This window comes from Apteryx rowi, unplaced genomic scaffold (assembly GCF_003343035.1).
Source record: "Apteryx rowi isolate R43461 unplaced genomic scaffold, aptRow1 scaffold_1017, whole genome shotgun sequence".
NCBI classification, from domain to species: domain Eukaryota; kingdom Metazoa; phylum Chordata; class Aves; order Apterygiformes; family Apterygidae; genus Apteryx; species Apteryx rowi.
Genome location: NW_020447217.1, coordinates 118594 through 141154, shown reverse-complemented (window position 1 = coordinate 141154; position 22561 = coordinate 118594). Strand labels below are relative to the sequence as shown.

Below are 22561 nucleotides of genomic sequence, written 5' to 3'. Positions count from 1 at the left end.
CCCAGTCCAGGCCCGGGGGTCCCGGTGCCCCGGGGGGGGGGGTCCTGGTCCAGGCCGCCCCAACCGAATCGCATTTCTCTCCCGCAGCGCGAGGCTCCGCCATGGCCGCGTCCGACGAGCTCCGGTTTCACGGTGAGTCTCGCCGGGGGCCGCTCCGTGTTCCCCACCACCACCACCACCACCACCACCAGTCCCGGCAAGGCCGGGGTCCCCCTGCCCCGGTGCTGGGGTTGGGGCGAGTTTCACCCTCCTGTGGGGGCTCCCCGACCCCAACCCCAACCCCACCGCAGAGTTCGAGGAGGCGGCGGAGCTGCTGTCGGCCAACCCCACCGCCACGACGGCCAGCGCAGGCGAGCGGCAGAGCCACACGACCGTGGACGTGGGGCCCGGCTACGAGGAGGGCGAGCCGGGCGAAGACGCTGACAGCGCCGAGGTGAGGGAGCCCCGGGAGCGGGAGCCTCTGGCCGAGCCCCCGCCTCGGCTCCGCGCTCAGGGCCGTTTCTCTCCCCACAGCTCCTGGGCGGGCAGAGGAAGCCGCGCAGCTTCTGGACCTTCGAGTATTACCAGGCCTTCTTCGACGTCGACACCTACCAGGTAGCAGTCGCCGTGCGGGTGGACGCGGCTCCTCGCCGGGAGTCRGCTCCCGCTGAGGCGCCCCCGTCGCCCCCCCCCGGCAGGTGCTGGACAGGATCAAGGGCTCCGTGATGCCGCTGCCAGGGAAGAACTTTGTGCGCCACCACCTGCGGAATAACCCCGATCTCTACGGTGAGAGGGGAGAGCTGTGGGCGAGGCGCCGTGCCGGGACCGCGGCGCCAGGTGCAGCCGCGTCTCCCGCTTCGTCGCGGAGTGCTGGGGAGGAGCCGGCTCCCTCCCTTGTGCCCCGGCGCGGGGGCGGCTCCCCTCTTACCGTGCCTTTTCCCCTCCTCCCCAGGGCCCTTCTGGATCTGCGCCACCCTCGTGTTCGCCCTGGCCATCAGCGGCAACTTGTCCCACCTGCCAGAGAAGCAGGCGTCCCCCTCCTTCCACTACAGCCCCCAGTTCCACAAAGGTGCAAGGCTGGGGGGGGGGTCTGCGGTGCCGTACCTCSGTTTGGGGAGGGGACGGGGGGGAGGCCAGGCCTTGCCCTGACCCCCCGCCCCGTCTCCCCTCCCCAGTCACCATCGCAGCCACCATCGTCTACTGCTACGCCTGGCTGGTGCCGCTGGCGCTCTGGGGGTACCTGCGGTGGCGGCAGGGCGCGGGGGCGCGCGCGGGCGCCTACAGCTTCCTGGAGACCGTGTGCGTCTACGGCTACTCGCTCTTCGCCTACATCCCCGCGGCGGTGAGGCCCCGGGGACGGCGCGCGGGGCAGGGGGGGCTGCTTTCCCCCCACACCGCGGCGGGGCTGACACTGCTGTCGCCGTCCCCGCAGGTGCTGTGGCTGATCCCGGCCGCCTGGCTGCAGTGGCTGCTGCTGGCCGTGGCCGCGCTGCTCTCGGCCTCGGTGCTGGYGCTCACCTTCTGGCCGCTGGTGCGGGCCGACGGCCGGGCGGCCGCCGTGGCCCTGCTGGCCGCCGTCGTCTCCCTGCACACCCTCCTCGCCGTCTGCTGCAAGGTACGGCCCGCTGCGGCAGGGGGAGCGCGGCTCGGCTCCGGCGGCAGCGCAGCTCGGCTCTGACGGCGCCGCTGATCCCCCTTTTCTTCCTCCCAGCTCTATTTTTTCCAGCGGCCGCCGAGCGCCGGCCCAGCCCCTTCGCCCCTCCACACCACGCTGGGGACCGAGCCCCACCGCAGCCGCGCGCCCCAGCACTTCAGCAACCTCTCCCAGCCGGCGAGGTAAGAGGGCCCACGAGTGGGGCGGGAAGCCCCCCCCAGACTCGACCCTGGGGTCGCACCGGGGGGGCCCAAACCCTCACCTCGCCCTCGGCTCTTCCTGCAGCTCGCGGCAGTGACACGGCTCCGGCCCCCACGCGAGGACACGGCCGTTTCCTTCCCAAGCGCCGGCAGCCCGGTGCGGCCAGCTCTGCCTTCCCGGCGGGTCTCCTCCGAACGCCATGCTGGGCCRGGGCAGCGCCGTCCCCAACTCTTCTCTATGCAAACAGCGACCGAAATAAAGCTGGGGCTGTCCCCGCCTGGCGACCCACCTTGTCTCCCGCTGCGGCAGAGCCCGGAAAGGGCCCCATGAGGAGCAAAAGGCCCAGGGAAGGGTTGTGCTGGGGCAGGACCGGGGCTGGGAACACGGGGAAAAGGACCCGAGGTCTGGCCGGGAGTGGACGCGACCCCGCAGCGGGGCCGGCTCACAGAGCTGGGGCCCGGCCCGCGTAGACGCCACAGTATCAAAGCCAGCCGGGCGCGAGGCTTCGAAACCCTCCCGTTTATTCAGTACTACTGCCGAAAAACAGCAGATCCGCTACTCCTAAGTCGCGGCTCCGGCGAGGGGAGCTGCGCTGCCTGCCCGCGGCCAAGGGAACTGCCCCGGCGAGGCRGTCGCTCTCCGCAGCGGGGTCCCTGCCGCGCCCTTGCTAAAAACCACCACTCGCGGCCTTCGAAAGGAAAACAAAAGAGAAAGGAAAGTTCACGCTATGAGTGCTGGACACTAACAGACACCAAATACACTTCCTAGTGCAGCCACGCAAGGAGCCTTCCATAACAGATGCCCCCCGCGACGCCCGCCAGGCCCCGGGCAGGGCTTGTCCTGCTGCCCCGCGCCCCGGCGAGGGCAGGGACCGGGCCGGAGACAAGGCAGTCGCTGTCACTCGGGGCTTTTGGTACATTCAACGTTTCCCGCGAGCGTCACCCTCGCGGGGACCAGGCCGAAGTGGGGGCTGCCGGTCGCAGGCTGGTCTCTGGCCCCCGGCGAGGGGCAGGAGGCGCCTCCGTCCGCCCCGGACCCCCGACGCCAGCAGGGCAGAGCCGGGAGCGGGCGGCCCCGCGTCYGCGCCGCAGACCGGGGGGCCGCGTCCCCATCTGTTATGGAAGATGGCACCTAAGCGTCGTTAGCTACGTGATTGCTCGGGGAACAGCTCTAGCGGGGTCCAGAGGTTCCGACATTTCATTAAAAAAACCGTCCAGGTCCGTTATCAAAGAGCAGAGCGTGGACTCGGCGGCTTAGTCTCGGCTGCGTCTATCGTACAAGGGTAAAAACATCCCCGGCRGCCCCAGGCGGGCCACAGTTCGGAGAGGGGCGGAGAAGGGTCGTCTTCATTTGGTTTCCTGGTGCTGTCAGTTCAGAGGGGAGCCCTTAGCTCCCGTAATGCATTGTGTTGGTGGTGATGGACATGGGCGAGGCCATGGAGATGGCGGGGCCGCCCATGGTGAACTGGCTGTTGATGGGGTAGTGAGTGCTGGCGCTGCCGCCGCTCTGGCCGCTGGAGGAGCCTGCGGGGAGAGAGGGGCCCGTCAGGGCGGCGCCGGGGCGAGCCGGGGGGGCTCCGCACGCGGCCGGGGCTCACCTTGGACGATGCCCGTGCTCATGATGGAGCCCATCCTGGAGTGAGTGTGGTTCACGATCCCAGTGTTGGCTGCGGAGCAAGGGGAGAGGGCTGAGGCCGGGCGGGCGGCCCGGCTCCCCCAGGGAAGGGGGAGCAGGGCTGAACCCCCCCCACCGGCAGGGCCGGTCCGGACCCCCTCAGCCCGCACCGGCCTCCTCCCGCCCAGACACTCACCTAAAGGAATAAGGTTGTTGTGGCTGACGTTGGAGCCGCCGGCAATAACACTGCTAAGGTCGTACGCCGTGGGCATCCCTGCGCCGGAGCAGAGGGAGAAGGTCAGTCCCGCAGCCCCCAACACGAGCGGAGGGTTTGTCCCCTCCGCAGGCCAGGGACACGCAGACACAAGCGGGGCCACAGGGCAGGGCCAGGTCCCGCGGGCACCGGGGTCCCACTCCATAATCCCGCAGGGGCAGGAGCCGGCTTCGGCTAAGCCTATCTGCCCCAGCCAGGAGCTTTGGCATCAGCGATACAGCAAATCCCTGCCCCTCGGCTGCGGTTTCACTAGAAAAGCTCCCCCGGAGCAGCCTCTGGCGGCTCCCTGTGCACCCACCCCCCCATACGCACCGGCCACGGCCATCCCCGTGCTCATGTTGTAGGTGCTGCCCGTGTTCCACATGTTCTCCGACGGGGACGTGTAGTGGGAGCCGGGCGGGGGCGAGGGAGTCGTGCCCGTATACCTGGAAGGGGGTGCGTGAGTGAGGCCGCAGCGGGGAGCCCCTCAGCCCCGCCGCAGCCGGCGGAGCTGCTCGCCCGGCCCCCGGGGGCCCCCGGCCCTACCTGAAGAAGGGGTTTTTCAGGTCGAGGAGGTTGCTGGACTTGGAGCCCGTCTGGTCCACCTGAGCCACAATGCTGATGTCGTAGCTTTGTCTGCGGGGAGGGAGAAGCGCCGTAAGATGCTGACCGCTCCCCGGCGATGGGGCGGATGGAGCCGGGTGTGCGGGCGCCTCGCGGGGCGACGGGCCGGAGCTCGCAGCCCGGCYGACCCCAACCGCTGCCCCGAGTTCAAGGTGGCTCCGCTCCGCGGGCCCGGTGCAGCCCTTTGGGAGCGACAGGACCGCCGCCAGCAAACAGACAGGCGGCTCCAGGCCCCCGAGCCCCCACGCCGGGCGCTCGGATCTGGGTCGCGGCAGCCTGACAAGCTATAAATACTCCAGCCAAACCGGGCCGGGGAGAGCGGGCGGGAAGGCCGGGCCGGCGTTCGCTGCGGCGATGGACCCACGGGGCCGGGCCGAGCTATTCCAGGTGCCGAGCGGAGGCGCCCGGGGACTGCAGCAAACTAGATCGCGGCCGGTGCATCCCGGCTCCCCGCGTGGATGCGCCATGTGTCAGGCAGCGGCTGCAGGCCAAGGGGGGACGACAGCGGCTCCGGCAAGGGGAAGGGCCGGGATGCGAACACGGAGGCGGGACCCTTCCCCGCTGCCCAGCAGCGGTGGGACCCCGCGTTGGCTCTCACCTCTTGTTGGCGATGAGGAGGCAAGTCCCTGAGAGAGTGTCGCCGGCCTTGGCGAAGAGCGGCGACTGGAACAGGCACCGCACCTGGTACCAGTGGGTCAGCGGCTCGGTGGGGGCTGTCGAGAGCCACACGGTCATTCTGGTGGAGAGGAGAGAGCGGCCGGGTTAGAAACGCGCCCGCCGGCGGAGCCAAACGCCGCCCTCGGGGCTGCCGGTGCGATGAGCGGCTTTGCCTGGCTTCGCCCGGCTCCTGCCGGCGCCCCAGGCTCGGAGCTTGCTCCGTGCCAGGCCCCGGCTCCAGCACAGAGATGCCGGGGGCAGACCCGGCCCGGTGCCGGCACCCTCATCCCGTGTCCCCCGACTCGCAGGATCCCCTGGACAGTGAGTCTGCAACCAAATCCCTTTAGGAAGCACCTGCGGGCATTGGTCCCCCCACTCCCAAGAGGGCCGGGATCACAGGAGAGCCATGCTCCCAGAGCCACCCCGGACCTTCCCCACCCGCGAGAGCGGAGCCGGGTGCCCCYGGGCCCGCAGGGCTTCCTAACGGAGTGGGGCCGGGCAACGGCAACTCAAGACGGGAACGGATGGGCGGCGGCGGCATGGTGTGCACCGCGTGTCCTCCCACTTACATGGAACCGATGAAGGCCACGTCGAACCAGAAGGCCAAGCCATGGACTAGCCCTGAATGCAACATGTGGAACTTGAACGGGATTTCTATCCTGAAAGCCGAAGAGAAGCTGTCAGCGGCAGCCAGGGGCCGAGCCACGGCCTCAGAGTCGAGTGGGGTTTGCGCCGGCGCTCGGCACCGTCCGGCCGGTCCCAGCGCAGAGGCGGCCGCGGGCTGCGGTTCGGCGCGCGGCCCCGCGCTGCCGTCTGTCCCCGTAACAACTGGCGCACGCCCGGATGGGGCGGTTTTAATTGCACGCAGCCAGCAGAACAAACGACCCGCTGCCGCCGCGGCAGCACCGGGCTCCGAGAGCCTGCCAGCACGGTGCGATGCCGGCTCCGTGCCCGGCCCCGGGACACGCGCCAGCCTTGTCCGGCTGCTGCCAGCTGCGGCCAGGATGGGGGTGTCGCGGCGGCGCGGACACGCAGCCATGGCACGCCGGTCTCCCAGGCGCCCCGTCCCCGATCCCGGGAGGGGGTGGTCACCCACCTGTGCAAATCGCCTTCTTTGGCTTCTAAGAAGTTCACCGTGTACTTGACCGACTTCGCCATTAAAATCCTGATGTCGAAGGTGTCCTGGGGCGAGAGGCGCAGGTTAGCTCTGCTCTCCCCACCGGCCGGGGCGACAGCCCCGTGCCCAGACCCGCGCCGACGCGGCGCGCAGCCCTCCTGCCGCGGAGCAGGGCTGGGAGCAGCCAGGGCCGCTCCGCCCGGCTCAGCCCCGAGCCCTGCAGACCTGCCGGGGCAATTCCGGGGCAATTCTCCCTCCCGACCCCTCCGGCCGAGCGAGGGGACCTCAGGGGCGCTCACCACAACAGGCTGCCTGAAGTACTCGTCCACGGCCGCCCCGCGAAGCGCCGAGAGGTCCACGCCGTGGAAGGACGGCTGGTACCTGCGGGGAGAGGCCCGTGAGGACGAACGGCGACGGAAACGTCGGCTCCGGCCCCGAAGCGCCCGGGGCAGGAAGAGGGTTTGGGACCAGCCCTGGTCCGCCTCCTTCCCCCCCCCTCCCCGGGAAAGACTCACCAGAAATTGGCCTTCGTGAACTGCTCCATGTAGAGCTGCTCGTCCGTGAACGGGGCCAAGTGGACGTCCCCGATCGTCGGGAACATGTTTCCTGCAAGGGGAGCAGAGGGGGATGGGGAATTACTCCCTCTTCCCCTGGGATCCTAGGGCCCGACAGCCCCTGCCGCGGGCAGGGACCCCGGGCCAGCAGCAGCATGGGAAGAGCCGATCTCCCAGGCAGGGATGCAGAAGAGCCAACCCCCCCCCGCCAAAACCTGTTCCGTTCAGGAGGGGAGAGAGGGAAGTCCAGGTCGGAGAGCCGGTCCCTTCCCAGCTGATTAACAGCCTCATCAAGCAAACGAGGTCAGCGAGGGCAGCCTGAACAGCCCGCGCGGCACYGGCAGATGGAGGAGCTGCCGGGGACAGATGGCAGGTCCGCGTGCGGGAACATCTGCAGCCGCCTTCGCGCCGCGGAGCCCCGGCCCCACGCGGCGGGGTCGTCAGCAGCCGCTAACGAAGCGCTGAGAGAGGATCTGCCAAGCCTCCCGACTCCGGTCCCCGGCTGCTCTCCAGCGGCCGCGACGATGCCCAAGCTCAGCTGTCCGGCTTACGGCACGGAGGGATTCGCTGCTCCCGATGGGAGCTGGCCCCGTGCGGGACGACGGGCTGGGCACGGCGCAGCCCTCGGGAGCTTCGGCATCCCGGCTGCTCCGAGCTGGCCCGTGCGGGGCTGGATGGAGCTGAGGATCCCCGCGAGTGCGCGGACGCTCCAGCCAGACAACGCGAGCACGCGCTTCTCGGCTCGTCCGGAAGCGCCCATGCGGCAGCACGCAAACCCCGGCAGCTCGGCCCGGGTTTGTTCTGGCAGCTCCCAGCTGGTTCAGGCATCAGTGGAAGCAACTCCTAGATGATAATTTTCTTTTTAAACGAAACCCCAACAGCTCAGAGCTGATTAAAAGTAAATGCCAACAGCTCTAAGGAGAGTGTGCATCCTGCCCGCTTTCCACCCGCAACGCCAGCCCCCCCCCCGGGGGGGGTCTCTCCTCTTGGCCTCTCCGGCAGAGGAGGAGGAGGCTCGTCCCCGACCCCGGACCCGCGCTGCCTCGCGGCGAGGCAAACGCAGCAGAGCTGGCAGCGAGCTGGATTTGTGCGGAAGGACGGCTACGCGACRGCTGACGAGATGTGTCAGCTCCTTTGGGAAATTGCCTGGAACACAATTTAATTACATTTCTAGACTCGCTGCATGGCGAATCACACGCTCTGACTGCAGCGCGCTGGAGCTCCGGCTGAACATCGGCATGACGGAGAGCGATAAACGGGGAAAAAAACACAGAATCACAGAATGGTTGAGGTTGGAAGGGATCTCTTGGAGATCATCTCGTCCAACCCCCCTGCTCAAGCACGTTGAGAGCACATTGCACAGGATCGCGTCCAGGTGGGGCTTGAATATCTCCAGAGAAGGAGACTCCACAACCTCTCTGGGCAACCTGCTCCAGTGCTCTGTCACCCTCACAGGGAAGAAGTTTTTCCTCATATTCAGATGGAAGTGTCTGTGTTTCAGTTTGTGCCCGTTGCCTCGTGTCCTGTCGCTGGGCACCACTGAAAAGAGTCTGGTCCCATCCTCTTTACACCCTCCCTTGAGATGCTTGTACACGTTAATAAGATCTCCTCTCAGCCTTCTCTTCTCCAGGCTAAACAGGCCCAGCTCTCTCAGCCTTTCCTCATAGGGGAGATGCTCCAGTCCCCTAATCATCTTTGTGGCCCTTCGCTGGACTTGCTCCAGTAGTGCCACATCCCTCTTGTACTGGGGAGCCCAGAACTGGACGCAATACTCTAGATGTGGCCTCACCAGGGCTGAGGAGAGGGGGAGGATCACCTCCCTCAACCTGCTGGCAACACTCTTCCTGATGCAGCCCAGGATACCATTGGCCTTCTTGGCCGCAAGGGCACATTGCTGCCTCATGGTTAACTTGGTGTCCACCAGCACTCCCAGGTCCTTCTCTGCAGAGCTGCTTTCCAGCAGGTCAGCCCCCAGCCTGTACTGGTGCATGGGGTTATTCCTCCCCAGGTGCAGGACCCTGCACTGCCCTTGTTGAACTTCATGAGGTTTCTCTCCGCCCACCTCTCCAGCCTGTCCAGGTCTCTCTGAATGGCAGCACAGCCCTCTGGCGTATCAGCCACTCCTCCCAGTTTTGTATCGTCAGCAAACTTGCTGAGGGTGCACTCTGTGCCTTCATCCAGGTCATTGATGAAGAAGTTGAACAAGACTGGACCCAGTCCTGACCCCTGGGGGACACCGCTAGCTGCAGTCCTCCAACTAGACTCTGCGCCGCTGAGCACAACTCTCTGAGCTCTGCCATTCAGCCAGTTCTCAATCCACCTCACTGTCCGCTCATCTAGCCCACACTTCCTGAGCTTGTCTGTGAGGACGCTGTGGGAGACAGTGTCGAAAGCCTTGCTGAAGTCTAGGTAGACAACATCCACTGCTCTCCCCTCATCTACCCAGCCAGTCAYTCCATCAYAGAAGGCTATCAGATTGGTTARGCATGATTTCCCCTTGGTGAAGCCATGCTGACTACTCCTGATCACCTTCTTGTCCTCCACATGCTTGGAGATGGCYTCCAGGATGAGCTGCTCCATCACCTTTGCAGGGATGCAGGTGAGGCTGACTGGCCTGTAGGTCCCTGGGTCCTCCTTCTTGCCCTTTTTGAAGACTGGGGTGACATTGGCTTTCTTCCAGTCCTCAGGCACCTCTCCTGTYCTCCATGACCTTTCAAAGATGATGGAGAGCGGCTTAGCAATAATGTCCGCCAGCTCCCTCAGCACTCGTGGGTGCATCCCATCGGGGCCCATGGATCTGTGGGTGTCAAGTTTGCTTAAATGATCTCTAACCCACTCCTCCTCAAACAAGGGAAAGTCTTCCTTTCTCCAGACTTTCTCTCTTGCCTCCAGGATCTGGGGTTCCTGAGGGCTGGCCTGAGCAGTACAGACTGAAGCAAAGGCGGCATTCAGTAACTCTGCCTTCCCTGCATCCTTCATCACCAGGGCACCCGCCCCATTCAGCAAAGGGCCCACGTTTTCCCTAGTCTTCCTCTTGCTGCTGATGTATTTGAAGAAGCCCTTCTTGCTGTCCTTGACATCTCTCGCCAGATTTAATTCCAAACGGGCCTTAGCCTTCCTTGTCACATCCCTGCATACTCTGGCAACGTTCCTGTATTTCTCCCAAGTGGCCTGTCCCCCTTTCCACTTTCTGTATACTTCCTTCTTCTGGCTGAGTTTTGCCAGGAGCTCCTTGCTCATCCATGCAGGTCTCCTACCTCCTTTGCTTGACTTCCTACTCATAGGGATGCACYGMKCTTGAGCTTGGAGGAAGTGATGTTTGAATATTAACCAGCTCTCTTGGACGCCCCTTCCTTCTAGGGCCCTAACCCATGGGATTCCTCCAAGTAGGTCCCTGAAGAGGCCAAASTTTGCTCTCCTGAAGTCAAGGGTTGCGATCCTACTTAGTGCCCTGCCTCCTCCTTCCAGGATCCTGAACTCCACCATCTCATGGTCACTGCAGCCAAGGCTGCAAATGGTAAAGGCTGCAAACAGTAAAGAGCTGATTTTAAAAAGCAAAGCAAACATGTTGGAGTGGGCTACTGAGCACAGACAAGTCTGGGCCGCTCTGCTGACGCCCAGCACAGGCAACAGCAGCTTTCAAAGGTGTCCCCGACCCCCAGGCACCCCGTCCCCAGCGCTGCGCGGAGAGCCAAAGACCAGAGCCATCCCCGCAAGAGAAGCAGCCTCGCGTCCCCCTCGCACTCACCGCTGGGCTTTAAGTACTTCTTCGCATGCAGGTAGCTCTCCAGCATCCGCTCGTTGAAGAGCATGTAGCCCATGGGCTCCGAGATGATGATATCTACCTGTTCGGGCAGCGAGACCTCCTCCACCTTCCCGGGAATGACGACGATCCGGTCCGTGAGGTTGTTGCTCTTCACTAGCACCTGCCCAAGGAAAAGGGCCCGTGATGGGGGTGAGGAGCAGCCGCACAGTCCAGGGAACCCTGCCGGGGCCGGGCAGCAAGCTCTGGCTCGGCATTCCCAGTACCGCCATCCCAGAGCTACTGGGTTATACTGGAGCAGGGGTACAACAAGCCCTTAAACGCGCTCAACCGCAGGGGATGCCGGACATGCTCCGGGGTGAGGCGGGTTCAGCGCGCAATCCCCATGCCCGGGTACGGTGCAACCTGCACCGAGCTCTGCCAAGCGAAGAGCTTCCCCGGCAGTGGGAGCCGAGAGACACCGACCTCCGCGTGCTGGGCCATGGTGCTGGCTTCCACCGCGTAGATCTTCCTCGCCCCAGCCTGCGCCGCAAAGAAGGACAGGATGCCGGAGCCACAGCCGACGTCCAGGACGATCTGGGAGGGAGAAAGCAAGGCTGCCGCGAACCGCCGAGACGCTCTCCAAGCGTCCTCCCCGGCAGACGCCCCCTCCGGGGATGGCCGGGAGAAACGTCACCGCCCTCGCGGTGGCTGTTGGGGCGAGACGCATGCGCGAGCAGACCGACCGTGCCTGCCCCGATTAACTACCGAGGTAACTCGTGCGCCCGCAGACCCAGCGGCACAGAGCCCTGCTGCTGCCTCCACGCACGTCCGAGGCTGGGAGGAGCCACCAGCGCCCGAGCTGGGCCACAGAAACCCTCAATTTACCCCAAAGCGCGACCTGCCATGGCGCTTGGGTGTACAGCTCCTGCCTGCTTTGCAAGGTCTCCCTTCTGCCTCCCGCCGGTGTTTGGGAAATCCAGCCCCGAGAGTGAGTATTTTAACAAGGAAGAGATTTCTCTGCAATTAACCCTGTGATGAGCAGGACAGAGGCTTCCTCCTCCGCAGCACGAGCGTCTGCAGCACCAGCTGGAGTCCCAGGAGGCAGAATCGGGGCCCGCCGGCTCCGCTCCGGGTTATGGAGGGACAGGGAAGCCTCGACGCACCAAACACTTGTATTTCCCCAGGAGGGGGGGAAAAAAAAAGGCAGCGCCTCCGGTACAGCCCATCCTGGGAGAGAAACCGCCACCTACCACAGCGCACTGATTAGCTAAACGCTTAATGGCAGAGCAGCCCTTCAGGAATCCCCCGGCAAAGGAGCCAAATGAACGGGAAGAGAGACGGCCTCTGATAAACCCGGCTCCCTCGCGCATCTCCGGAGACGAAATTACCTCCGGCGAGTCGCCACCGCAACACTGACTCCCTGGAAGCACAACTGCTAATTAGACCCTCCAGTAACGACCCGCACGCGCGGAGCCAGCTCCGCTCGACAGCTCCCTGTCTCGCAGAAGGGTTGAATTACTCCATCATCAAATCTCAGTATTGCTCCCAATTACGGTGGGACCCATAGACGGTGCCCAGGGGGAATCCCTGCGGGGCATAGATCCGGAAAACGTTCCTGTCCCCAAGAGGCAGGCGCAGCAAGGGCAGGGGGACAGCTGAGGCCGTTTGCAGGCCAAGGGCTTGGGCGCCCGACAGCCTCTGCTGGGAAGCACAGGGGAACGCGGCTGCTCCGAGGGCTCGGCACTGATGGGGCTACAGAGGCCCAGACAGTTCGCCCTGCTGAGCGCAAGAGCGGGGAAGAACAGAGGGATTAAGACCGACGTAACTGAGACAGCTAACTGCACCGAAGTCCTCGCAAATCCTATTTGATCCTCTATCTAACCCCTCCGATTAGAGGGATCAGGCGGCAGGGAGCGCCGACGGCGGCAGGAGCGCGGGAAGCCTGCTGCGCCCCGTTAGCGAGTCCTTCCAGAGACGGCATCGGCCGACGGCGCAGGGCTCTCGGCAGCTCATCCCTTCTCTCGCGGGTCCGGGGCAGACGCTCTGACCCGCTGGCCGGGAGAGCTCCGACACCAGCCCGGCTGGGTCCCGCCAGCGCTGCCCGGCGGAGCAGCCAGCACCGATTTGGTGAGGGCAGCCCGGACCCGCAAGAGAGACAAGGACGCGTGCTCGCAGCCTGGTCGCAAACAGGATGGCCCATATATTTGGAGGGATAATAAAAGAAAAAGACTAGGAAGGAGGCAGGAAAGAGCCACAAGAGATTTAAAGTGGGAAAAGGCACTCTTTACAAGGAGAGATCTAATCAAGCCTCCTCTTCAACAGCTACAGCATATAATTACCCTCCCAGGGAGAAAATGCCAAGTGCACAGGGCTCTTCAACGCAGCAGAGAGAAGCAGCCCGAAGTCTGGCAGCAGGAAGCTGAAGCCAGACACTGAAACGAGGCACATTAAAAAATCGCATCAGCCAGCGTGATTAACGGCTGGAACAGGGCAGGGACAGAGCCGCCGCTGCCGCCGCCTTCGATTCAAGACCGCACACAGAAAAATGGAGCCGCTGGGCTCAAGGCAGGGTGCGGAGAGGCGGCTCTCTGTCCGGAGCCGGGCAGGACAGAGGGACGTGTCACGAGAGAGCACACGGCCCCGGGTGCCCCACGGGCGTCGGAGCCGGAGCCCGACCGCACTGCGCTCGGCTCACCTTGTCTTTGAAGTCGCTGTGGTTCTGCAGGATGGCTCGCTGGTACGTGCCCGTCCGGACGTAGTCCTGCATCATGTTCTGCTGCTGGGACAGGTAGCCGTAGAACTGGGGAGGACACAGAGGCAGCCGTCGGATTTCGGCCCGGCCGGGCGCCCCACCGGGGCAGACGGGGTCTGAACTGCCCCCAGGGAGACGGGGCCGCTGCGGCCAGCCCTTGCCCGGAGACCCAGAGATCACGGCCCCTCACCTGGAAGTACTGCACCGCCGAAGACTCCTCCGTCCGCTCGCTGAACACCGAGCGCTCCGTGTTGTGTCCCCGGCAGTTTTTCAGGATATTATAAAAGGAGCAGAAGTCTGGAAGACAAAACGAGCCCCTGGTCTTTAGCCGGGGTCAGAGGCAGCCGAGCGGCCGGGATCGGCGGCAGAGGCCCACCGGCCGGCCGGGCACGTACCGTTGGGCGTCGCGAACTGGACGAGCACGCTGTTGCAGCCCAGCGTGATGATGAAGGACTGCTTGCCCACGCGGCTGCACTCCGTCTCCCGGGACACCGAGCACTTAAACACGCAAACGTCTTCATCTGCGGGCAGAGGAGACGGCGCCAGGTGAAAGCTGGGCACCACAGCTCCCCTCCGCTCCCCAGCCCCAGCGGCTGCTCTCACACTGCCTTAGCTGGGCCCTCTGCTTTCCTTCCCACTCGTGTCCCGAGCTGCAGGGGCTCGGCTCTGCCGTTCCGCCAAGCGCCCCTCTTCCTGGAGGAGAGGGGCCTTTTCAACTCGTTCCAGCCCAAATTTGCAGCTCTCTGTTCGCTCCCGTGGGGGGGGGCAAGGCCCCCCCGGGGACGCCTCCGCCTTCGAGGACCCCTCTCTCCCCTTTCGTCCCTGGCAGCAGCCCTCGTCCTCCCTGGATAAAGCAGGGCGCGCTCAGAGCAAGCGTTTTGGAAGAAAGCTCGTTGGAGGGAGCCGAGCGTTCCCACGCAGCCTCTGCGCAGCCCCAGGCTTTTCCCATTAAAGCAAAGCAGCGTCAGCAATGATAGCTGGCCTCCGCGGCCGGGGAGAGGAGATGCTGCAGCGGTGCGAGAGCCTCGCGGGCCGGATCCCTTTCGGCCGGCCAGCAGCTAGCGACGCCGCGGCCCTGGCTGGCTCCCCGGCAGCTCCCTGCGCTGCTCCTTTCCGTCATCGGCATTTACGGGCAGGGCAATAAAGAGCCCGAGGGCCCCTCTGCTGCTCCGCTGGGTCCGGAGGGAACCGGCGCTGTTACGACGGGATTAGTGGGGGGCCGCCGCCGYGCCGGGAGGAGGCAGAAAGTCTCCGGCTCAGGCAAAGCTTATCTGCTCAGCCCAACGCTTTATCGTTGCAGGGCAGGTTAGGGCCTCCTGGATGCAGCCCAGAGCGGCAAACGCCGCCCACGGCCACGCTCGCCCYGCACAGGGGTTTTCCCGGCCCTCCTGCCTGGTTTCGGGGGCTTCCCGGCAGGTCAGAGGCGTCTGATCCCTCGTGCATCYGTCCCCGAGGTTTTTCGGAGAGGCCCTGCCTGGAGCACGGCCCTGGGAGATTCCCCCGCCAGCACAGCGAGCCCCGATTTAACGTTTCGCCACCGCTCCGGGAAGATTAAACAAGCCGCCTGGGGCCGCGCCAGCAGCCGGTGGCAGCAACTGAACCCCGGCTCCCGTCGCAGGTGCTGCCGGCGCCGGCACCGTCCTCCTGCCTGCGGCACGGCAGCCTCCTGGCCCCAGGAGCGGTGACGCACCCGGGCAGAGGCTCCTTTGCCAACTGCTTTGAAGCCGCGGAGCAGCAGGAATGTAATTAGCACCTACAGACGCGGCGGCTTCAGACAGCGCCGCGCTTCTCACGCGTCGCCGCGCCGGAATCAGAAGAGCCGCCCGTGACGCCGCTGCAACGAAACCTGTTTTTCCCCCCCGCGTCTCGCCGCTAATCCCCCTCGCCCTGCCCGCGAGCACGCGGCACGGCCGGCTGCCCTCGAAGCGAGCCCGCGGCCGGGGGGGTCCCACGTAAGCCGGCGGCCGCCGAGCCCCCGGAGAGCAAGGGGCCGCCCCCAGCTCCGCGGCGGACGGCAGCCGGGGCGACGAGGGGGCGAGCGTCCCCGCCAGCGTCGCAGCGCTCCGCCGTAACCCAGTTCTGTCAGAGCGATCCGCGCCAGCCTAGCACATTTTTCACCCAGCTTTTCCCGAGCCCTGCGGACGCGCCAGCTCGCTGCTGCCCCAGCCACGGCGGGCGGCTCATTCCCGCGAGCGGAAAGAGCAGCGCTTTCTGCTCGCGGCCCAAATACAGCCCTCTCCGCCCTCCTCCTGTTCGCGGTTTGCCTTGGAGGCGAAGCACGGGAAGAGGGAAACGTGGGGCAGGCCCGGATCCATACGAGCAGCCTTTCCCCCTGCCCACGAACCCGGCGTCGGGTCCGCGGGGAGGCACAAGCAGCGCCGGCTACCCGCAAGGGCAGAATCCTCCGAGGAGCCCGGCCGGGCCCCAGCCGCCCCGTCCCCGGAGGCGAGAAGCCCTTYGAGCTCTGCCCCGGCATTGGGGCGCCACAGAGCCGGGGCCGGACTCCTCCTCGGAGGCAGGAGCCGCGCCGAGGGGCCGTTCCCGAGCTCCRGGCCATCTCCCACGCGGGGTGGGAYGGCAGGGGAGCGCCRGGGCTCGGCTGCCCTCGCGCCTGGGGTGAGCGGCGGATTGGGTTACCCGGCTGTGCTGGAGCAACGAGAGGAAACTAGCAGGGGGTTCTGCAGAGCTGAGCTTTAAATAGCTCGACCCAGCTGGCTTCCCGTCCAGCTACGCGCTTCGGATTTATTTAGCTGATGATTTTGCAGAGGGTGATAAAACCTGGTGCTTCGGAGCGCTCGGACGCCCCTTGGTCTGGAGCAAGGCTCCRATGTCCTTGCTCCACGCCGGGGCCGAGAAGGGGTTTTCCAAACCCAGCACGATGCCCAGAGCTGAGATCGCGGCCTGCTTGGAGGAGATCCGAGCCCCGAGGAGCACGCTGCCAAAAAAACGAGCGTTCACCCAGTGATGGGCCAAAAGAGGTCAGGGAGCGAGCGGYGGGAGAGCCCGGAGCTCACCGCGGACCGGAGCGACGGAGTCCCGCGCTCCAGCTGCCTGGAGCGTGCAAACCCACTGCAGGCCACGAGCAGTGTTCGAGCCCGAGGTCCTGCAGGGAAGGGGGGTCAGCACGTCCCGAGCCGTCCCGGGAAGCTCTTGGAGAAAGCACAACCCCGAGGAAAGCCTGCTGCCGCCCCAGGCGCTGCTTTGGAAAGCTATTAAATGCAAATTCCGCCCATCCATGTTAATCAGCCTGTCAAACCGGGCCTCTAAGTTCTTTGTGGAGGATAAAAAGGGACAGCAGATGTGCTCTGGGCTTCCAGGCCGCTGAAAGGCCGGTGAATAATTCACAGGGAGACCGCCAGATCGGATCGGATCAGATCGGGCAGGGCCGTATTTCAGCGCCGGCTCCCCCTCCTTCCCCGCTACACAAAGGCTTTTCTGCCGAGCGCCTGCAAGAGGCGGATTATCCTCTGCTCGCCGAGCCGGGCGCTGCGAGTGCCAGCCGAGCCTGCTCCGAGCAGCTGCCCCGCCGGCAGAGRGATCCAGCGGCTCGCCGGGGAAACGCTCCGGGAGAGCAACTTCCCCCCTATCCACGGTTTTACCGGCAGCAAGAAATAGCGGCGGGGAGCGCRGCGGGACCCGCGCAGCTGGCGTGTCAGTTAGGACGCATCGAGGTGCCGCAGTCAGCCGGATYGGCATGCTCCGGGTGGAGGCGGCGGCCGGAGCCAGCCCCAGGAGGCCGGGCTCACGGGACGGGCGACGGCAGGCTGGAGGAGATCGCGGTTATCCCAAGACGTGTCCACCCAGCTCCCCAAAACCACGCTCACCGGGTCTTGAGGCCCACGAGCGCAAACCACCCACGTGTGCGCGCGAGGAGGCTCYGGAGCGGCTGGCRAGGGACCRYGAGCCAGACGTTGCATCTGGACCAGCACGTTTCAGACTCACTGATGGATCCRGTCGGCCTGGAATTGGTCTTGTCCRGCTTTTTTATCCGCTTTTGGCCTCTGCGACGTCCTCTGCTGTCCGTGGGCTGCGCACAGAGTGACGGGCCACGAGGGCCCTGCACGCTCCYGTCACCCCTTTCAGCAACGTCCCCTTGGAAAGGCAGCGGGGCCGAGGGAAGCGTATTTTTCTCTCGCTGCGTTTAGTGACAAGTTGTCCGAGTTTGGGAAAACAACGCTCAGCCCAGATATTTTACAAACACCCAACCAAGGCTCTCGGCAACCTTGAGGGAACCRCGCAGGCTCGAGAAGGGCCCTGAAGGAGCCTCGCTCGATGTCCGCCCGAGCTGCAGCTTCCTCCTAAAGACTTCAAGCGACGGAGACTCCGTGACATTAAGGTGTTCTGCAGATTAAGTCTTGCTGCTAAGAAGTCATTTAAAACCTCACTTCCAGCCTGAAATTAAGCAGATTCAGCTCCCAACGCTCTTGGTTGCGCCAAGCCTTTTTCCGCTGAGAGCTGCCAACCGTCAGATCTCTTCTCATCTCGGCGCCTGGGAACCGAGTCACCCCTTACCTCTCCCCGGGATAAACGCGGGGCAAAGCTCCCCCAGTCCCAGCCGTTCGGAGCAGACGGGGAAACCGAGGCCGAGGAAGCGACAGGCTCGCCTCGAGCCAGAGGGAGGGAATCGGAGCTGCGATTAGGAGGCAGGATTTCCCGAGCCATAAATCCCGAGCCCCGGCCAGCGCCACGCAGTGCTCCGGGTTCTGGGAAGTCCGTGTCGGCTGAGCGTCCCCTTGGCAGCGGGAAAGGACCAAGGCTCCTCGTCCCAGCACGTCAAAACGCCAGATCGAGAACCGCCGCGGCYGAAGCACCAAGACGGCTCCCAGCAGTGTCCCCGTGCCAGCTGGGTCAGCCCTCTCCGAGCAGCCTTTTCTCAGCAGTCGAAGCCTTCCTGCCCCAAAATCAGGGCTGCAYGAGCCCCGCGTGCCTCAGTTTCCCCTGCCCAACCGCGATAGCAGCACTGTCCCTTCCCCACCGGGCAACACGCTGCYGGTGGCAGGGCTCAGCAGCCACAAGCGCCCAAAAGAAACAGCTTTCTGGGAGCGGGAGTAGGATCCTCCTGCCCGCTCTCTCGGATCTGCTACCCACGTGCTCCCGTGCAGGGGGATCCCCGGATCCCACCCGGGGATGGGGTGGGCTGGGGGGGTTTCCTCCCCCCGTCCCTCATTTAGTTTCCTGATTACGGATGCCAGGTAGGCACCGCGGGCATCTGCTTTGCATTCGTTAGCGCCGCGAGCCACGGGCAGATCCAGGTCACACGCGGGCATGTGACAATCCCGCTACGGCGGCAGCCAAAGTCACCCGGCGCCGCGGGTCCGGCTCACCGCGACAGCGAGGGGCGTCTCGATGAAGCCGGGAGACGATAAATTCAGCCGATTCGAGGAAACGCGCGTGCGGCGAGACCGAGAAACCCATCGCCGTAAGGACCAAGACAGAGCCAGCCATGCCGGGGGGGTTAAACGGCTCCGGAGAAGCTYCGGTTACCTTGCGCACACGCAGCCCTCGGCACGCTGGGCCCCGGCCTCGCACACGCCACGAGCACCGTCACTAAGAGGAGACGCCGAYGAGACTTATCGGACAGCTGAGATGGGCTAAGGATAAGGAAACACAGGCTGCAAGAGGCACTGGCCGCAGGGGACAGACACCGGGCCAGACCGAGCTCGGATCTAGCGCAAATTTGAGCGCTGAGCCAAGTACAGGTCAGGGCCACTGTTCTGCATGTTATTTAATTACGCCGATCAATTAGGCAATTTCATTGGAGTAGGTAATTAGCACCTGCTAAGCAGAGGGAAGGGAGCAGGGAGAGGCGACGGGTCGTTATTTCCTGAGCAGAGCCAGCAGCGCAGCCCGCGGCACGGCCGTAAAACCAACATCTCTGTCAATGGTCACATAAAAACTTCGAGGCTCCCGCGATCCCCCCCGTTTCTCGGAGGCTCTAACGCTTTCTGCTAACACACGCGCCAGATGGGACACGGGGCTCCGGGGACCTTGGGCCTAAAACCAGCCCAGGCGTTCGAACGTTCCCAAGATTTAAAAATAAAATAGGGCTCCCAGATCTCAGTTCACAGGAAAAACAAACTAAAACTTGAAGGGGATTTAAAAGGAAAAAAAAAACAAAAAACTTCAGGATCTAAGAATAATTTGTTTAAATTAACAGCCATTTCTTGCCACTGGAAAAACACGCAAGCAAGGAATTCTGCAAACRAAACCAACTGGAGACGGGCTGGAATTAGTTAGCTCGTTTCCATTGTTGAGCGAACAATAACCCCGACTTTGAGATTTCGGTTGTTTTAGGTGTCGTTACACAAGCGAGGAAACGGATCCTTCTGCAGAGAAGGATCTTAACCTCACGTTGCCCCTTTAAGTAGCAATAAGAATTAGAGAATTAACTCATGATCGCTGGAGATCCGGATTGGGAATCCCTGCTCTGAAAGCAGACGCGGAGGCGACGCGCTCCCGCCATCCACAGCTGCCGGCCATCGCGCCGAGCACAAAGCGCGTCGACCGCCGTATCCTCGGAAAAGGCTGTTGCGCGGATCGCGGAGACAAAGAAAACTCCRCTCTGGAAACTGCCTGGAGAGCGTCGCAGGCCCTTCCAGGTAAATAACGCGGGGTTTATTTCRATGATAATGAAAAGATACCGATTCCAAGCTCCGAGGGCCCCGACGCATCATTAATAATCCCATAAAATCCCTGCAGCATTAAAGTAATMATTTCGACAGGAACTCGGCCAGAGAGATACCTACACAAACTCACTCCCGGCCCTAAGCCGCCACTGCAGTGTGCCTGGAAGGTCACCAAATCCAGGCTATTTCGGGCAAGAGAGGATGCAGGGGGAGGCAGGGAATCGCCTTCCAGGGCATCCCGGCCCTCGCTGCGAAACACCTCGCCGCCCCCCGCCGCGGGACGGGGGCGAGCTCGTGGAGGAGGGCGTCCGCCGCGGGGCCGGGGCCCTTCGAGACGGATTCCTTTTTCCTTTGCAAACCTGCACCGGCATTTTTTTTTTTTCTCCTTTCCCTCCCCACCAAGTCCCGCCTGACACGGATCGCCGGAAGGTCCCCTGCAATGCAGGGTCCGTGCCTGCGCGTCCGTCCTCCCCGCGACGGGTCACCCGCTGCCAAAGGGCGCCGGGAGAAGGTTTCCAGCCGCTCGGAGCGGTGGCGGCGGCACAAGCAAATCGGGGGAAGAAAGGAAGTTACCGGGCGATCTGCGGCAGGAATGTTTCTGGTTTAGGCAGCAGTAAAACAAAGGCACAGTATGAGGCCCGCAGTCACGGAGGCACACGCACGAGCGAACGCCTGGAGATCAGCTGGCATTAATCTGGGGGAAACGGCGCGCGGGGAGGGGGCCGGAGCCGGGGCCGGGGCGTAGCGAGCGCCGCCCGCCRCCGAGCCCCGCGCAGGAGGGTGCCCGGCCTCCTCCTCCTCCTCCTTCCCCCCCCGCCGGGGCCCGGCGTCAGGACAAATTCACATTTTCCATTACCTCCTCTCTTTCCACCGCCACCTGCTTTTCGCATACCCGTCCCCCTTCCCACCCTGAACGGCCACATCGGATTTCTCCCAGATGTCATCCTAAAGGGCTCCGGGGTTTCGGGAAACGCCGGCAGGGCCTCCCTGGGCAGGGGCTCTTCCCGCCGGGCCGCGCGCCCTGCACCGGGCACGGACCTCCCGCCAGGGCCGGGCACCAGCTCGCCGGCCCGCGGGCTCCGAACAACCGCTCGATGCTTCGCTCCACGCGACGGGAAAGACCCGGAGAGCCGGACAGCTCAGCACCCGCAAACTGACCCTCGAGAAGCCAGCAACATCGGAACCGCCGGGGCGGATTTGCTCCCAATAAAGACAGTCCCCGCTACAGCGGGTTGTCCCTACCCACCTCGGCGCTCTCGGGCGGCGATCGCCGCGCCGCAGGGATCCCCCTGCGCCTTGCGCTTGTTCTGCGCCGTGTCCTGGGCCGGGACCGCGAGGGTCTCGCCGCAGCCGTAACACAAAGGCTGGAATTTCCAGGCTTTTGTCTTTGCGCTCTCGCTCTGCGGGACTAACAAGCTGGTTTTGACACAATTAACAGAAGGATAGTGCGCTAAAGCAGATAGAATCCAATTTCTTCTGGGAATGCCTGCTGGAGGAGCTGACCGGCTAAGCCGGGAGGTGGGAATGACCTTGTCCGCTTCGCTTGCTCTCTGGTAGCTCCTAGCGCCCGTCCGCCGAGGGCCACCTCTCGCTCACGCCAGTGCGGCACAGCCAGAGCCCGAGCTGCTCCGAGCCGAGTGGGAAACCCGCGTTCCCAGGCGGCTTTGGCCTGGCCAGACCTCACCTGCAGGCCGCCGTCGGCAGCGGCTTCACATTAACCCCGGACACGAAACGAATCYGTGCGGCCAACGGACAGGGCCAGGACATACAGACCCGCGACGGAGAGCGGAGCAAGGGGGAGTGTCTCCGTGCTCCGCGGCAGGACCCGCCGACACTGCGATGCAGGGCGCCGCGGCAGAGCCCGGCTAGCGCCCACCGGCGTGTTTCCCCTCGGAGGAGCAGCTTCCCGAGGGGCTGGAGCTCCCGCAGCCGCTCCCCGAGGGCCTCGGTYGTAGCTGCGGCCTTGGGAGAGGCGACGGCTCCGCAGGCCACGTCCGGAGGGAAGAGCCGCGGCTCGCCCCACCTGGAGACTCCCCGCGAGGGTCTCCAGCAGCCTCCCGCCAACTCTTCCGGACGCTGCCTTGAGGCRCCCGAATTCAGCGAGAGCAAGTTCCCGCTCCCGTTCGGCAGCGCCCCGGCCCAGCCGCGGCAGCCCGGGCTTCCTGAAACGCAGCGAGAACCCAGGGAGGCTGCTCCGGGCAAGGAAAACGCGGCCGGGGCTCCCTGCGCGGTGGTGCCACCGCGGGGAAGGAGCTGCCCCCAGGCCTCGCCGGCCCCCTGAGGCGCTTTGCRGCCCCCCCGGGAGGGAAAGGGGCGGCCGTGGCGCACCCCAGGGTGCCTAAAACCGCTCTGGGGACGGAGCCCCTGCGCTTCCCTGGCATCCCAGGGSTCTGTGTCCTTGGATGCCCTCTGGAGATGCTCCGGCACCCACCGTGCCACCGGCAGCTCCCGCAGCCTCTGGAACAACACCAAGACCTCCCCCGGCCCCGAACACGTGGCGGGCTGGGCCCCGATGGGAAACGGCCGTGGGGAACGGGGTCCGGCCCTCCCACACTGCCAGGTGTGGGGCGCCACTCCGTGGGGCCCCTGGACCCACGGCCAGGGGGCAGCGGCACCAGCCCCCCGTTTCTGCACCGCCGGCCCCACTCCCGCACGCTCCTTTCCAGCTCGGAGCCCCCCTGTGCGCCTCCCGCCTGGCCGCAGCCCCCAACCTTGCCCCCCCCTCACGGCCATGTGAGACCCCCAGGGTCCCGCACCCCATAGACGCCCGGCCCCACAGGCCCAG

The 22561-nt window shown here is 64.8% G+C and overlaps 2 protein-coding genes and 1 long non-coding RNA gene across 3 annotated transcripts; 2 read left to right on the top strand and 1 right to left on the bottom strand.

Moving 5' to 3' along the window:
* Positions 1 to 24: 24 nt before the first annotated feature.
* YIPF2 (Yip1 domain family member 2) lies at positions 25 to 2122 on the top strand. The gene is made up of 9 exons (XM_026064637.1): positions 25 to 132; positions 291 to 433; positions 514 to 594; positions 678 to 765; positions 932 to 1048; positions 1155 to 1321; positions 1412 to 1594; positions 1691 to 1815; positions 1919 to 2122. The coding sequence occupies exons 1-9, from the start codon at positions 102 to 104 to the stop codon at positions 1929 to 1931; spliced, it is 948 nt and encodes a 315-aa protein (XP_025920422.1). The 5' UTR covers positions 25 to 101; the 3' UTR covers positions 1932 to 2122.
* Positions 2123 to 2338: 216 nt separating this feature from the next.
* On the bottom strand, positions 2339 to 18565 carry CARM1 (coactivator associated arginine methyltransferase 1). Its single transcript, XM_026064473.1, has 16 exons — positions 18475 to 18565; positions 13546 to 13758; positions 13341 to 13447; positions 13094 to 13198; positions 10882 to 10992; positions 10402 to 10579; positions 6615 to 6705; positions 6399 to 6480; positions 6079 to 6164; positions 5552 to 5641; positions 4924 to 5061; positions 4248 to 4337; positions 4035 to 4147; positions 3645 to 3722; positions 3432 to 3500; positions 2339 to 3357 (listed from the first exon to the last, which is right to left on the bottom strand). The coding sequence occupies exons 1-16, from the start codon at positions 18563 to 18565 to the stop codon at positions 3221 to 3223; spliced, it is 1779 nt and encodes a 592-aa protein (XP_025920258.1). The 3' UTR covers positions 2339 to 3220.
* A 662-nt stretch (positions 18566 to 19227) lies between these two features.
* On the top strand, positions 19228 to 21539 carry LOC112965548. The gene is made up of 2 exons (XR_003253335.1): positions 19228 to 19749; positions 20180 to 21539. It is a non-coding gene; the product is annotated as an uncharacterized LOC112965548 (long non-coding RNA).
* The last annotated feature ends 1022 nt before the right edge of the window (positions 21540 to 22561 follow it).

Coding starts and splice junctions, on each gene's coding strand:
- CARM1 (XM_026064473.1), bottom strand. CDS start 18,565: ATGGGTTTCTCGGTCTCGCCGCACGCGCGTTTCCTCGAATCGGCTGAA. Junction 10,993..13,093: donor ACAGCGACTTCAAAGACAAG/GTGAGCCGAGCG, acceptor TCTCCCTCCCAG/ATCGTCCTGGACGTCGGCTG. Junction 3,358..3,431: donor GAGCACGGGCATCGTCCAAG/GTGAGCCCCGGC, acceptor CTCTCCCCGCAG/GCTCCTCCAGCGGCCAGAGC.